The sequence below is a fragment of the Cicer arietinum genome, chromosome 7 (genome assembly GCF_000331145.2).
Source record: "Cicer arietinum cultivar CDC Frontier isolate Library 1 chromosome 7, Cicar.CDCFrontier_v2.0, whole genome shotgun sequence".
Classification (NCBI taxonomy): Eukaryota; Viridiplantae; Streptophyta; class Magnoliopsida; order Fabales; family Fabaceae; genus Cicer; species Cicer arietinum.
In genome coordinates this window covers 21084373-21098071 of record NC_021166.2, presented here as the reverse complement: position 1 = coordinate 21098071, position 13699 = coordinate 21084373, and the positions used below count along the sequence as shown (strand labels likewise).

Sequence of the window (13699 nt, the reverse complement as noted above, 5' to 3'; positions counted from 1 at the left end):
ACACTAATAGCATAGAAACAGCTATTCATTTACTTTCCTAAAATCGTCATAAAGAACTTGTAAAAAGGTCATACCAGGATAAGAAGGGGCGTGTTGTAAGACATGAGGTAAGTCAAAATTGATACCCTTTATATGAGGGTATTTGGAAGTCACCAAATTAATGTTAACCCCAAGACCACCTCCAACATCCACAAGCTTATTTATGACTTCAAAACCTTTGTAGGTCTCAATAACCTTCGTCATGATTATTTTGGTGTGATTGATCATAGCTGTATTGAAAATTTGGTTGAACCTCGAGTCCATGCTTGGATATTCAAAGGCATGTGATCCATAAACCCTGTTGAATGGAATACCTCCTTCTTTAATTGCATTTTTAAGCTCAGGCCTGTGAAGGAATAAAATAAACAGTTTTTTTTTTTGAATTATTTTTTCACTATGATTAGTTAAAGGGAAATGAAAGAATTGGTTTATAGAGAGTGAGGAATGAGAATTGACTTTCAATTAACTCCAATCCTTTCAAATATCCTCTAAATTTATAATATATATCAAATAAAAGAAAGATAAAATAATTTGTCTAAGCACTAAATAGCCTTTTGCGGTTGTAGCACCTAAGATGATAAATAAGTACATGAAATGTTCAAACTAACTATCTAGTTACTTACAACAACCGCAACTAACTTTCCAGGGAGTTGTAACTAACATCTAAGCGAGTGATAACTAACTAACTAACTCATTGATCATTGATGGTCCATATTTCAGTTAGATAGATATAGCATACTAGTACCATCCAGTAATAGCAATCATAAAGAAAACAAAGGAATAGAGCACAAACACCAAAAGTACGAGTCCCAGTTAGGGAAGGAATTGAACTGACCAGCTAGCTAAGAAGACCTTATCTTGAATCAAAGACAACAAGGGTCCTAATGAAACACCATCAGAATTAGGGACAAAGAATTTGGCAACAGGAGTCATACTATAAAGTTTATGAAAAGATCCAAGCTTTTCTTCATCTTGAAGTACCAAACATTTAAGCACCAAGTGAGAAGCAAGAAGAGTAAGGATCCGATCTAACACTTTGGGAGCATCAGGATTTTTGAAGGAAAGATGAGAAGCAATTTCATCGGCAGAGAGTTGAGCATCTTTACCGGCTTTTTGTAACACATCAAATATGCCAAGCTCAATTGCAGATTGAAGTGCCATTGGAAGCACAACAGCGTAGCAAAGTTGTATAGCATATGAGAAATTTTCTTCATCTTCTAATTCTTGTGCTTCTTTCCTCTCTTCACCCTCACCTAACTCTATCACATTTGAAAGGTTTTCCATCTCAACTTGAAAACCCAAACACCCTACGCAAACTGCAATTTATTATATAGCGGACCACTTTAGTCTACAGAGAACCGATGTTTTAAAGTAACCTAAAATTGTAAGAATGTTCGATGACACTCTTCTTCATAAGTATAAGTTGACGGTTTTCAAGGTGTTTATGCATGAGATAATGACTTGACCGATATTATTTCGATAAAAGTAAGAGAAAATAATTTTACTCCTCAGACCTCAACTAAAAAAACCGATACCAATCAAATTATGTATCAACCGTAAAACAAAAGAAATGTTAACTTATATTTTTGAAAAATATCGTCAATCTTTGTTAGAGTTTCATGTGACTTTTAAGTCCTAGTCTACTGTAGACCACCATACGAAATATGATTTATTTTAAAACTTGCCATATTAATATCACGAAATCCAACTATATTAAATAAAGGTTAGGGTGGCTTGTTTTGATTTCTTATTTCTAAATTCTCAAAGTTATTAAATTTTTAGTTCTCTTCTCTTGTATTCAAACTTAAGAGATAGTTATTTGTTTTGACTTTATCTCTCCTTAGGATGCATTGTCTTTATTAGTTTTTACTTTATCACATAAGATTTTTGCGATTTAGTTTGGATCAGTTTTAAAGTAAAAGGTCATTGATCCAAATCTCAAAATAACATATGCTTAATTGTTTCTTAGAAATATCTGATCCAATTTAAGTAAATGTCATTTAAATTATTAGTGTGTAGACGGAAGACAAATAAGTGTTAGATCTCATTCTAATAACATATTATATGCTACATCACATCCAACACTCTTGTGTCTTTCTGTCTCTTTTTTATTGTCTTAAGGTGTATATATATTTTATTATATTTCTTTGTATAATTTTAATTAAGATTTATAATTTATTTTATATAGTATATGTATGCTTCCGTAGATATATAAGTAGAATTTGTGGTATACACATGTATTAGAAAGAAAAAAAAAAGATAAAGTAACTGTTTTGATAAATAAGAAAAACTGAAAAATACAGTGTAGGAACATCAGGCTACACCAAAAAAAAAATCCTCTTTTATATATAGGTATTGATTACCTCAAATATAAAATACTACTAAAATAATACCTCAGTGATTAAATCACACGAATTACAAAAGTTAGTTGTAATATTAAATTTACTGATAATTTAAATTATTTTATTAATTTATTTTTGAAGAGAAAGATAGTTTATATTTAGATAAAATAATTTTTTTAATTAAAAAATATAAATGTAGTAAATTAGGTATATGGAAAAAAAAAATTATATTTTTAATAAATGTAATTAATTATCATTATGTTTCAAATAGCTATTAATTATGTCTTTTTTACATAATCATAAACTAAATAAAATCAACGGTTCAACACAAAATTACCCCAAAAATAAAACTATCACAAATATATTCAACTATATTTAAAAATAAAAATAAAAATTAACTATATACAACTAGTTCATAAACCATATCAAAAAAATTAACTATATACAGTTTAATCAAGTCATTTAATTAACCAACTTAATTTCCAATAATATAATAATTAGTGAGAAAGGGATAAACTTACCAGCTAGCTAAGAAGACCTTATCTTGAATCAAAGACAACAAGGGTCCTAATGAAACACCATCAGAATTAGGAACCAAGAATTTGGCAACAGGAGACATAGTATAAAGTCTATGAAAGGATCCAAGCTTTTCTTCATCTTGAATTACCAAACATTTAAGCACCGAGTGAGAAGCAAGAAGAGCAAGGATCCGATCTAACATTTTAGGAGCATCAGGATTGTTGCAGGAAATGCGAGAAGCAATTTCATGGGCAGATAGTTGAGCACCTTCACCGGCTTTTTGCAACACATCGAATACGCCAAGATCAATTGCAGATTGAAGTGTCATTGGTAACACAATCGAATTGCAAAGTTGCATAGCGTATGCGAAGCTTTCTTCATCTTCTAATTCCTGTGCTTCTCTTCTCTCTTCAACATCGCCTAACTCTACTCCGCTGGAAAGTGTACTATCCATCTCGAGTTGAAACAAATCAATATTCCTAACTTTCAATTATTTAGGCGAGGCTCACGTGTATATATATCATTGTGGTTCAATAACGTCTGCTGCAAAGTTTAATCAACATCTGACCAAAAAATTAGGACATTGTTTAATAAACATTTAAAATTTATCTGACCAAATTCATAGATATTATTATTTGAATAAAAATGAGTATTGAATAGATGTATTAACTTTACGTGTATCAACTTTTATGTTTGGATATAAAACCCAAACACTATATACAAATTGTAAAATATTAATATTCTTACAACCCATGTGTTGGGTGAGGTGAGGTCAGTCAACAATTCAAAATCAATTAAACTGGGTCAAAATCTTTTTATTGATAAATATTACGGCACAAACGAATAGATATTAATAATTTAAAAAAAATAGAAGTAATTAAATATAATTATTTTATGTGTTGGTTTAAAGTGGCACAAACGAATAGATATTAAATATAATTATTTATAAAAAAAAAATAGAAGTAGTTAAACATATATGTCAATTTGGTTTAAAGTGATTGGTGTTTTGTTAGAGATTTTAGTTAGGTGATTTTGATTGATGAAATACGGGAAAATGACGTTTGTGTCATTGAATTAATATTTAGGTTATTTTTGTTTTCCTTCGACTTATTCTAATTCATTTAAGGTTTTTAACCAATCTTGTGCATCCAATAAGTGCGTTTGTGTCATTGGATTAACATTTATGTCATTTTTGTCATCCTTAGACTAATTCTAATCTATTTATAGTTTTTAACCAATCTTGTGCATCCAATAAGTGTGTTTATGTCATTGGATTAATATTTAGATATTTTTCATCATTCCTAGGCTTATTCTAATCCATTTAAGTTTTTAACAAATCTTGTGCATCCAATAAGTGTGTTTGTGTCATTGGATTAATATTTAGGTCATTTTCGTCCTCCCTAGGCTTATTCTAATCTATTTAGGTTTTTTAACCAATCTTGTGCATCCAATAAGTGTTTTTGTGTCATTGGATTAACATTTATGTCATTTTCGTCCTCATCCGACTTATTCTAATCCATTTAGGTTTTTAGTTCAATCGAACGTGCAATGAGTAGGATTGAAATGTTTTTGTTATCCTAAGGGGTTAGGAAAAATGGAAGGTAATGTCTCAATTTATAGCGGATCGAGACGTATCATATTAGTATCCATTGTGGTTGTATAGTTTGGAAGAGAACTAAAGTCTGAAACCATTTAAATTTTGCAACTCTTGGGCTAACCATGCTGATTTTAATTCCTTTTGTGGAGAACATGAAAAGAGTTTACAATTGAAGGATGGTATGGATACATACTAAAAGAAAAATTAGGCTGATAAAAGAGAAGTAGCATTTGTGGAACAGGGAAATGTTATTTTTGAGTTTTGAAATTTTTTTTCAAAACAAATTTCAGTCATCGAAGATATTACTAGGTTGAATTGTGAACTAGGTTGCTCTCTTTAAGACGTTTCACGATACTACCCAAATTGTGCAAGGCAGACTATCAATCATGAAGTTCCCAAGATAAACTGTACCGGAGTTCTACTACACTATAGAAAACCGTTATAAAATTACACCCTCAATATGGCTATAATGGTCACTCTAAAAATATGGTACTTAAGACCACTCATATATCGAAGGGACTACGACACAAAAGCCGCTCTAAAAGGACAGTAGTATTAGGACCACTCAAAAATCAAAGGGACTACGACTCAAAAATCGCTCTAAAAGGACAATGGTATTATGACCACTCAAAAATCGAAGGGACATAAAGAAAGAGGAAAAATGGTTCGTAATTGCATCGAGCAAAATAGGGAGAAAGGATAAAGTTGGGAATTGCATCCAACTTTGGTGTGTTTTGCACAAAAGTTTGACACTCTTTATATAGTGATGGAAACAATCCCACATGTGTTGAATATCCAATGTGGGACTTTAGTATTTATAGAGTTGAAAACTACTCAATATATGAGAGCTTTCCAATAAGAGACTTCAACAAATTTTAAATTCATACATTAGCATACTCTCTATGTTCCAACAATCCCCACTTGAATTAAAAAAAAAATGTTTTTGAAGTAGCGTCAAACGCTTCTATAAGATTATGCATAAGCAGATGTTTCTTCTGACTTGAACCTTTGCATAGTAAGTAAGATTTAGATTCAACAAAAGTAACTCGTAGTCTTGAACTGTATCTTTGAAGACAAACCCACACACAACCTTTTCATATGGTGTATTCTAAAATGCATGTGCGTTAATGGTCTTGCACGTCTACCCCAGTATAGTGAACGCCCTAGGAATTATGCCTCAAAATTCCATAGAAAGCAGCCCCACTTCCACATTCACATAGGTAAGTTTATCAAGAGTACTCATGTAGCTAGGTACTCCACTCCACATAGAGTATATATATATCTTATTAAGAGTTTCTATTACCTTATTCTTTCATGCTTCAAGAATCATGCTTCTATAATAGCATATTCATCTCATATTACTTCACAACTTGTTATTACCCATTAAACATAATTCTTGGGATTTCCAGTCTTTTAGGTCGGGTTACCATTATGAGTGACTCATTGATCTATAGGCAATAGTCACGTCCTTTTGGATGTAATTAGGCATTTCTCTCTAACTAATCCTTTTGTCAAATGATCTGTTAAATTTTCATCAGTGCATACATGATCCATTATAATAGCTCCTTTAGAAAGTAACTCTCTAACTAAGTTGTATTTAGGATGTATTTGTCGTCTCTTTCAATTGTAATAACGATTCTTAATATTTGCAATAGTTGCGGTACGGTCGCAGTGGATCAACACAACTTACATTGGTTTTTCCCATAAAGGGATCTCAGCTAGCAAGCATCTAAGCCAACTCGTTTCTTCACTAGCAGTTGGTAGTGCTATCATTTCAGACTCCATAATGGACTGAACCAATATTGTTTGTTTCTTGGATCCCCCCTTTTTTCTGGGATCCAGTTGCTGAACTCATCTATAAATAGAGAGCTCACCTCACTTGGAAAAGCACACCAAAAGCTCTCCGTATCTGAGGCTTTTCTCACTTCTCCCCCTAATTTTCTTCTTCTTCTTCTTCTAATTTTCTTGAGTAGCCTTCGTGCTATATTAGAGTGTCAGTCATTCGACTGGCATACAGAGGGTGTAATTCTAGAACGGTTTTCTACAATGCAGTAGAACTCCGATACAGTGAATCTGGGTTGTTTTATCCTGGGGACTTCGTGGTTGATAGTCTGCCTTGCACAATTTTGGGCAGTGCCTCGAAACGTCTTAAAGAGAGCGACCTAGTCTGCGACTCAACCCAGTAATATTTTCGGTGGCATAAATTGTTTTCAAAGGTTTTCGATTTTCAAAAACAACAAGTAGAGTAAAGTAAATCAAATGTTCATTCAATGTCATAACATATAACAATATCAACAAATGCATGACAACACGATAAGAATCTTAATGATCAACTACTTTCCGTTAGAACCTTACAATTTCAAGTTGAGGAAGGTAGATAATTTACCTACTTCCTCGACGAACAAGAATGTCTAATAAGATAAATTAAATATTCAACAAATTGTCTCAGCAGTTTCTCATCTTTAGGTAAGACTTTCTTAGTGACAACTCCCTCAAAATCTATCGAAGGTAGAACTCCGATTATCATGACACCTCCCCAACATCTCCTATTATATGAATCAATGCCTAACATGCTATACATATTCTAAGTCCTCATCTAACTCTTACTAATTTATTGTTCTTAATTTATATATTCTAAGTCCTCCTTATTGTCAAAATCGATTAAATAAGCTTTACTAATAGATTATTGCTTAACTGAGACGTTTTACAATTCTATATATTATCTTAACCGATTGCCAAAATTCAATTAATCGTTTATTCTATCTTACTTAAACTAATCAATTATTCTTACGTCAATACTTGATTAAATAGTGATCTTTTGTATAGAGAATAATCGATCAAACCATTAACACTCATGGATTATCATATCAAAAAATAGAACATAATGCAGTTTTTATTAAATTGAGAATTATTTCTACTTCCCAATTTATTTTAATTTTAATTTTTTTTAGCAAAAGAATTATTTTTTCAGCAAAAAAAACTAGTCACACGTTCTACATCATCGAATTTTATCCACTTCAACTGAAAAATGGCGATGAAAGACAAAATTTAAAGTTTTGTGAAATTGTAATGTTAAATTGAAAGAAATTTTTTTATATGAATTAAAATCAAAGCAACCTCTATTTGAATGTGTTGTGCATATTTAAATCTAACATATAATATACTAAACAATTAATCTAACTTAACGAAATTTTCTAGTTCAAATCCAAACTTGAACATATAACTTAAACATACAAGACTCGAGTCCAAATATGAATTTTATAGTTGCACGTAAATGATACTTAATTCATATTCTAAATATTTGCAAGAAAATTTGTCATTATATTAAACTCATGAGTATTATTGAAAACTCAACAAATTAAGAACTAATACAATTTTTTTAAACTAAAACAATATCTTACACTAATAATAAAATATTATAATTTACCGTCGAGCTCCATTTGATTTGGGTTCAAAACATAATCAAAACATGTACACACAAAAAACATAATCAAAGCGTTTTTTTACAGAAGAATAGTATTTAGAGACATCCAATAATAAGAGAGACCACTATGCACCAACAGACAATAAATGATGATTATTGATGATCTTCGTCATTAAAAACTGTTTAAGACTATCTCCAATTGGAATATCTAAAATATTAAATAGATAATGCATACGTGAAACTTTGATTTTTTAGTCTTATACACACATATTAAAAAATAATAAATTTAGGTTGATTTAGTCTTTTATATATTTTATTTATTAAGTAAAAATAAAATTTATTTAATGTATGTTTGTGTATTTTTAAGAGTACAAAACAAAAAGTATTATAATTATTTTTTAATTTAAAAAAAAATAAAATGCTTAAACATCTGGTATCAGAGAGACTAGTACTTTTTTTTATTGATGGCGGATATCATCAAGCTCCGAGGCTTTAAAAAATTGGAAAAATTTATCCTGAATTCCACGGTAATACTTATACTCCACATTTTCTTTAAAATATCAAACTTTTTGGTATGCGATATTTTTTTGAAATTTTTAAAAAATTTAATTTATGTTCTTCGAAACAAAAATGTATCGGGAAACTTATATAAATTTTCTCATAAATTACAAGTTTTTTTATATAGAAACTAGAATGAAAATTATTGGAAAATCGCTATTACTATGTAATAAAACAATGTGTAGATACCATCGATATTTTTCACCACATATCAAGTATGAATAATTATAATTAATAATAATATTGTAAAAAGTTATTATTGTGATTAATTAGTATAATTTATTTTATATTTTTCTTCAGATATTTGATACACAAGAAACTATTGTGAATTGGACTAGAGAGATTGTTATTAAAAACAAAGTGACGGTTATCATCAGATAAAAATATCGGATAGAGAGGAAGGAGCAATAAATTATTAATAGGTTGTGATAAATGAAGAAAATACTAATGTGTTTGAAGTTCAACAAAAAAAATATGGTTGTCATTTCAAGCTTTATTAAAACCATTAAAAGATAGTTTAGAATGGACTATTAAATAATTTGTGAAGAAGTGTTGTTGTCCTTTCAAACGTAAATCAAAATCATTAAAAGATAGTTTGTATATGATGTACAGTTAAAGTAATTTGTGGTGATCACAACCATGAGTTATCTAATATTATTGAGAGACATGCATTTGTTGGACTGCTAGATGAAGAAGGAAAAAATATGTGCATTACTTAACAAAATATAATACTGCACTGAGACTCATATTACTTTCATTGTAGACTATGACAAGAACAATGTTACTCAGATCTCACAAATATATAACCAAATGAGTATTATTCGATTGCAGGTGAGAGATCCTAAGACATAAATGCAACTTTTATTTAAGTTAGTTGATGATACAAAATATGTATGTTGTAATAGAAAGTGGGAAGACTCATCTGTTATGGGGGGATATTTTTTGGGTCATCCAAATTCAGTGAAATTGTTGAATTTATTTTCTATCGTGTTGATTATGGACAACACCTACAAAACCAATAAATATAGAATGTCATTACTTGAATTGTGACCGATAGAAATTATGCTTTGATGAAAGTAGTTGGTATTGTATTTCCACATGTTGTTAATTTATTTTGTCGATTTCATATCGACAAAAATGTTTGAGCAAGATGCAAACAATATGTCTTGAATGATAGACATGAATTAGCACTGAATATGTGAAAAGACATTATGTATTGTAGTGATAAAAAAAGAGTACATTATGTGTTTGCACATGTTTTAGTAAGCATGTGTTGATAATCAAGTGTTTGTTGATTATGTGAAAGAGACTTAGTTGACTCCTCACAGAAAAAAAAAAGGTTTGTTGAAGCATGGACTAATCAAGTGGTACATTTTTGAAACACGATGACTTACAAGTATGCCACGTCACTATAAAACTTCAAATTTATAATTTTACTATATATTGTTGAATTGCTTAATGGTGACAATTTATCTCTAATGGTAGGGTTGAGTTTGCTCCTTGGAACTGAAGATAATGTTGTAACACATCATAGGTGACATGTGTAAATGTTGAGACATTATGAACAACATGATGAGGTTGCAACGGAAAAAAATCAGGGACGCGTTTCAAAAAAGTTTCTATGATAAAAAGCATGAACGCAACAATCCATTTTACAGAGATCGAATATATTTGTATCAATATAAACTCAAATATGCATTGCTGAAGAATACGAGAAAGTTGGATGGATAGTTACCGACAAATATGTATATGGTTACTCTCTTAGAAGAACATATGGGCAATGTTATAGTAACAAGAGTGTTGAAAAGTAAAGTGCATGAATTTGCTTTTTCAACTATAAATTCAATGTGTCCACCACCTGAAAATGTTAAAATCAAAAGACGTGTGAAGAAGAGTACATGTAAGAAGTCGAGGGGATGTGGTGTATATCAAGACCCTTCTTACTTTGAGCATCTTTAGAATATTCTGATTCCCAACCATCTATGTATATTGTTATAAAGCGATTAATTGTAAATCTTATATAGTGTCATTGAGTTGTTATATGTGTTTCTTTTTATAATTCCTATAGATATGAAATAACTTAGTAATTTAAAGATTGTTCTATTTGGGTGACTTAAGTGAAACTTGTTGAGTAATTGGTGATATGATTTAAACTTTATTTTTTAAGTAAAACTAGTAATACATTGTTTGAAAAAAAAAATAGTTGAAACTAACAATGTACTTGAAATATGTTTCATTTCACCCAATTAAATTTAGTAAGTTATTAACAACTAAGTCTATATGTTATGTTTTATTTGTAAATTATAGTATGTGACTATATAGTATTGTCTTCAATAATTGAATGCTAAATATGATATGTATGGTTGACTCATGTTATAATTCCTATCATGTTGTGCAAGATGATTTATGGTATGTTGTACTTAAATGAGTTATGAATGCCCTCAACATGTTTATTATATCCTTATAGACTAAGTTTCAATCTCGATGGTGGTAGATTAGATAATAGACTGCATATTCTTCATTACAAATTTCGAAGACAAAATTTATTTTAAGTTGGGTAGAATTGTAACATCCCAAATTTCATAATCAACTATTTATTAATTAAATAGGATTACAAAGAAATTAATTTGGTGTTAAAATTATTTTAGAATATATCTTGATTAATTTTATGATTACTTCTTCTTATATGTGTGAGTATCTTATGGTTTGATAATCATATATATATTTAATTTAATGAGTAGTATACATTATCAATATTCTGTTTAATTATTTAATGGTATTTAGCAAAAGTATTTTAGAGGATAAGATGTTGAGTGAATTTACATGTAGATTTGCATTAGATATTTGTGGTGACATTTTTATGTGCGTTAAACTAAATGATAAATGTTTGCATAGTTATATTTTAATTATTTAAGACTATTTCCTATTTTAATTATTTGTATTATAAATAATTGTCTTAAGATAGTAGTAATATTGTGATTAATTTCTTTATTTTTATTTATTTTCTATGATATGATGGTTTTGAACGTATTTATTGAAATTTAGTAATAAATATAAATTATTTATATTTTAATTATTTATTTTATCATTTTGACTATTCTATAAATATGGTAGTATTTTTATGTGATTATTTTGTAAAATATTATAGTAGTAATTGTAGTTAATATTGTGAATATGAGAGTTTTTGTTATTAATGTATTTTAAAATAGTAATTACTTTAATTACTTTTTATAAAAATTAGTTTTGAAGTATTAGTAATACTTTAGTAATGAAGTTGTGTTAAAAAAATTAGTTTTGATAATTTTTGGTTTTATTTAAAAAAAAACAAAAAGAAATGTATAAAATATGTTTTATGGTTTTGGTCCATATACAAGTAAAACCTAATTTTAAAAATATATTGGAAACAACATGTCCAGCCAGGAAGAAACAAAAAATTAGGATTACGTTTGACACTGCTGATCGATAACTGTTCTAGAAAACTTTCTCTATTTTCATTCAAATTTCAGTATATTGTTTCATTCATTTAGCTAGTCAATTAAACACATTTTTTTAGATTTTTAATCATCTCAATCTCTCTCTAAAATACCCGACTTTTCTGTTTATGGAATTCGTTATTTTGAACGATTTTTCTTCATCGTAAGTCTGATTTGAGTGAAACTAGCGTCAAAATGACTGTGTGAATGATGACTATATTATACCATATGATTATTTTCTGCTTTAGATCTATTGAAAGACAAGGAGTCAAAAAAAAATGTTTTTTCTTGCGAACTTGTATTCGTGTGTGAAAGCGTCAAAAAAAGATAAGGGGTGAGAGGGTGTTTAATTTCATGAGTATATATAATGTGAGATGAACGGGAAAATCTTATTTCCCAAAGATTCATTCGGGGCTCGCTACGCACGGTAGTAACCCTATTTAGTAATCATTGAATTAATATGACTAATTATGATTTGTAGGATTAAAATATGGATTAGAAACTTTTATTAGGTTGTTGTGTGATTTAAATTCTGCAACTGTGTGGTATGTGTGAAGATATGTGATAGTTGTTTATGAATATATGATCTTCATGATATGTGGGTGGAAGACTTGATTTTTATGATGGTTGTTTAAGAATACTTGATTTTCTTGAAAAAAACTTGTGATGTATGATTTAGTGATATTTGAATAAGGTGGTGATTTCGTATAAGTGATTTTGGACCATTTGACTTAATCTTAATGGGTTGTGTGCAAATGGTTGATTTTGATGGTATATCATCATGTCATGACATATGCATCTTAGTGGGTTGTGTGAGAATATTTTATTTTGATAATGCACTATCATGTCATGGCATATGCATCTTCGTGGAATTTGCCTTTGTTGCAGGTTTTTTCCCTATTGGTATGAGTGATTTTCTGTGTGGAAGTTTTCTTTGTGGCAAGTTTATTTTCTTTATTGGTATGGGTGATATTCTGTGTGGAAGTTGTCTTAGTGGCAAGTATTATATCCGGATATATAGTTATTAGGAGCATGCATAGCATTGCACCGTCTTATGATTGTTTGGTTGTGGTTAATGTGTATTTAATGTGATACTAATTTCTCTTAGATGATTTGATATTATAATGAGATATTGATTCTCCTTGAGTGATTTTGACTTTATAATATGATTTTTCTTGAAATGCTTTTTTTATATTGTGATGTGTTTGTTACGGTTATGTGTTGAATATTTGTGTGTTCTTCTTACTTATATTATACCATTAACATGATTTTAAAACTCACCTCCTACATTTTTTGTGTTTGATTGGCTGGGTCCTGCGTTTGCGAAATCACAGTTATTACAGGTTGATGAGTCTTGAAGTTCAAGTTTGGGAGAAGTTCCGCTCTATTAGGTTTTATTGAGAATGAGAGTTATAAATTGTATTTTACTTATTTAATTAATAAAAACTATACAAGTATTACTAAGTGTTTGAAATAAAATTAAAAAATTATAGTTAACTCAAATTTATTGAGATTATACTTTTCTATAGGAAGAAAAAGACTAAAGTATTCAATTTGTATTTTGAGAAATGTGATATTATAATAAATCATAAAAGTTTCTTTCCTTTTGAAGAAGTTTTTATTTATCTGCTATGGAATTCTAATAAAAATATAATATAAATTATTATGTATATTATCAAAAAAATTCTAAGGAATAAGTATTTTTTAAGTAATATTTTGGATCAAAAATTTGGGGCATTACAAGAAG

At 29.2% G+C, this 13699-nt stretch overlaps 1 protein-coding gene across 2 annotated transcripts in view; it reads right to left on the bottom strand.

Annotated features, from left to right (window-relative positions):
- LOC101499314 (cathecol O-methyltransferase 1-like) overlaps window positions 1-3572 on the bottom strand; it is a 4806-nt gene extending 1234 nt beyond the window's left edge. Inside the window, exons 1-2 of one of the 2 annotated variants that reach the window (XM_004509644.4) lie at window positions 2903-3572; window positions 75-385 (exon numbers count right to left, since the gene is read on the bottom strand). In XM_004509644.4, coding sequence (XP_004509701.1) covers window positions 75-385; window positions 2903-3354 — 763 coding nt within the window. In that variant the 5' untranslated portion in view covers window positions 3355-3572. Of the gene's footprint in view, window positions 1-74; window positions 386-874; window positions 1356-2902 lie in introns of those variants that run through there. The other variant, XM_004509645.4, reaches the window with a different exon arrangement.
- Window positions 3573-13699: the final 10127 nt, after the last annotated feature.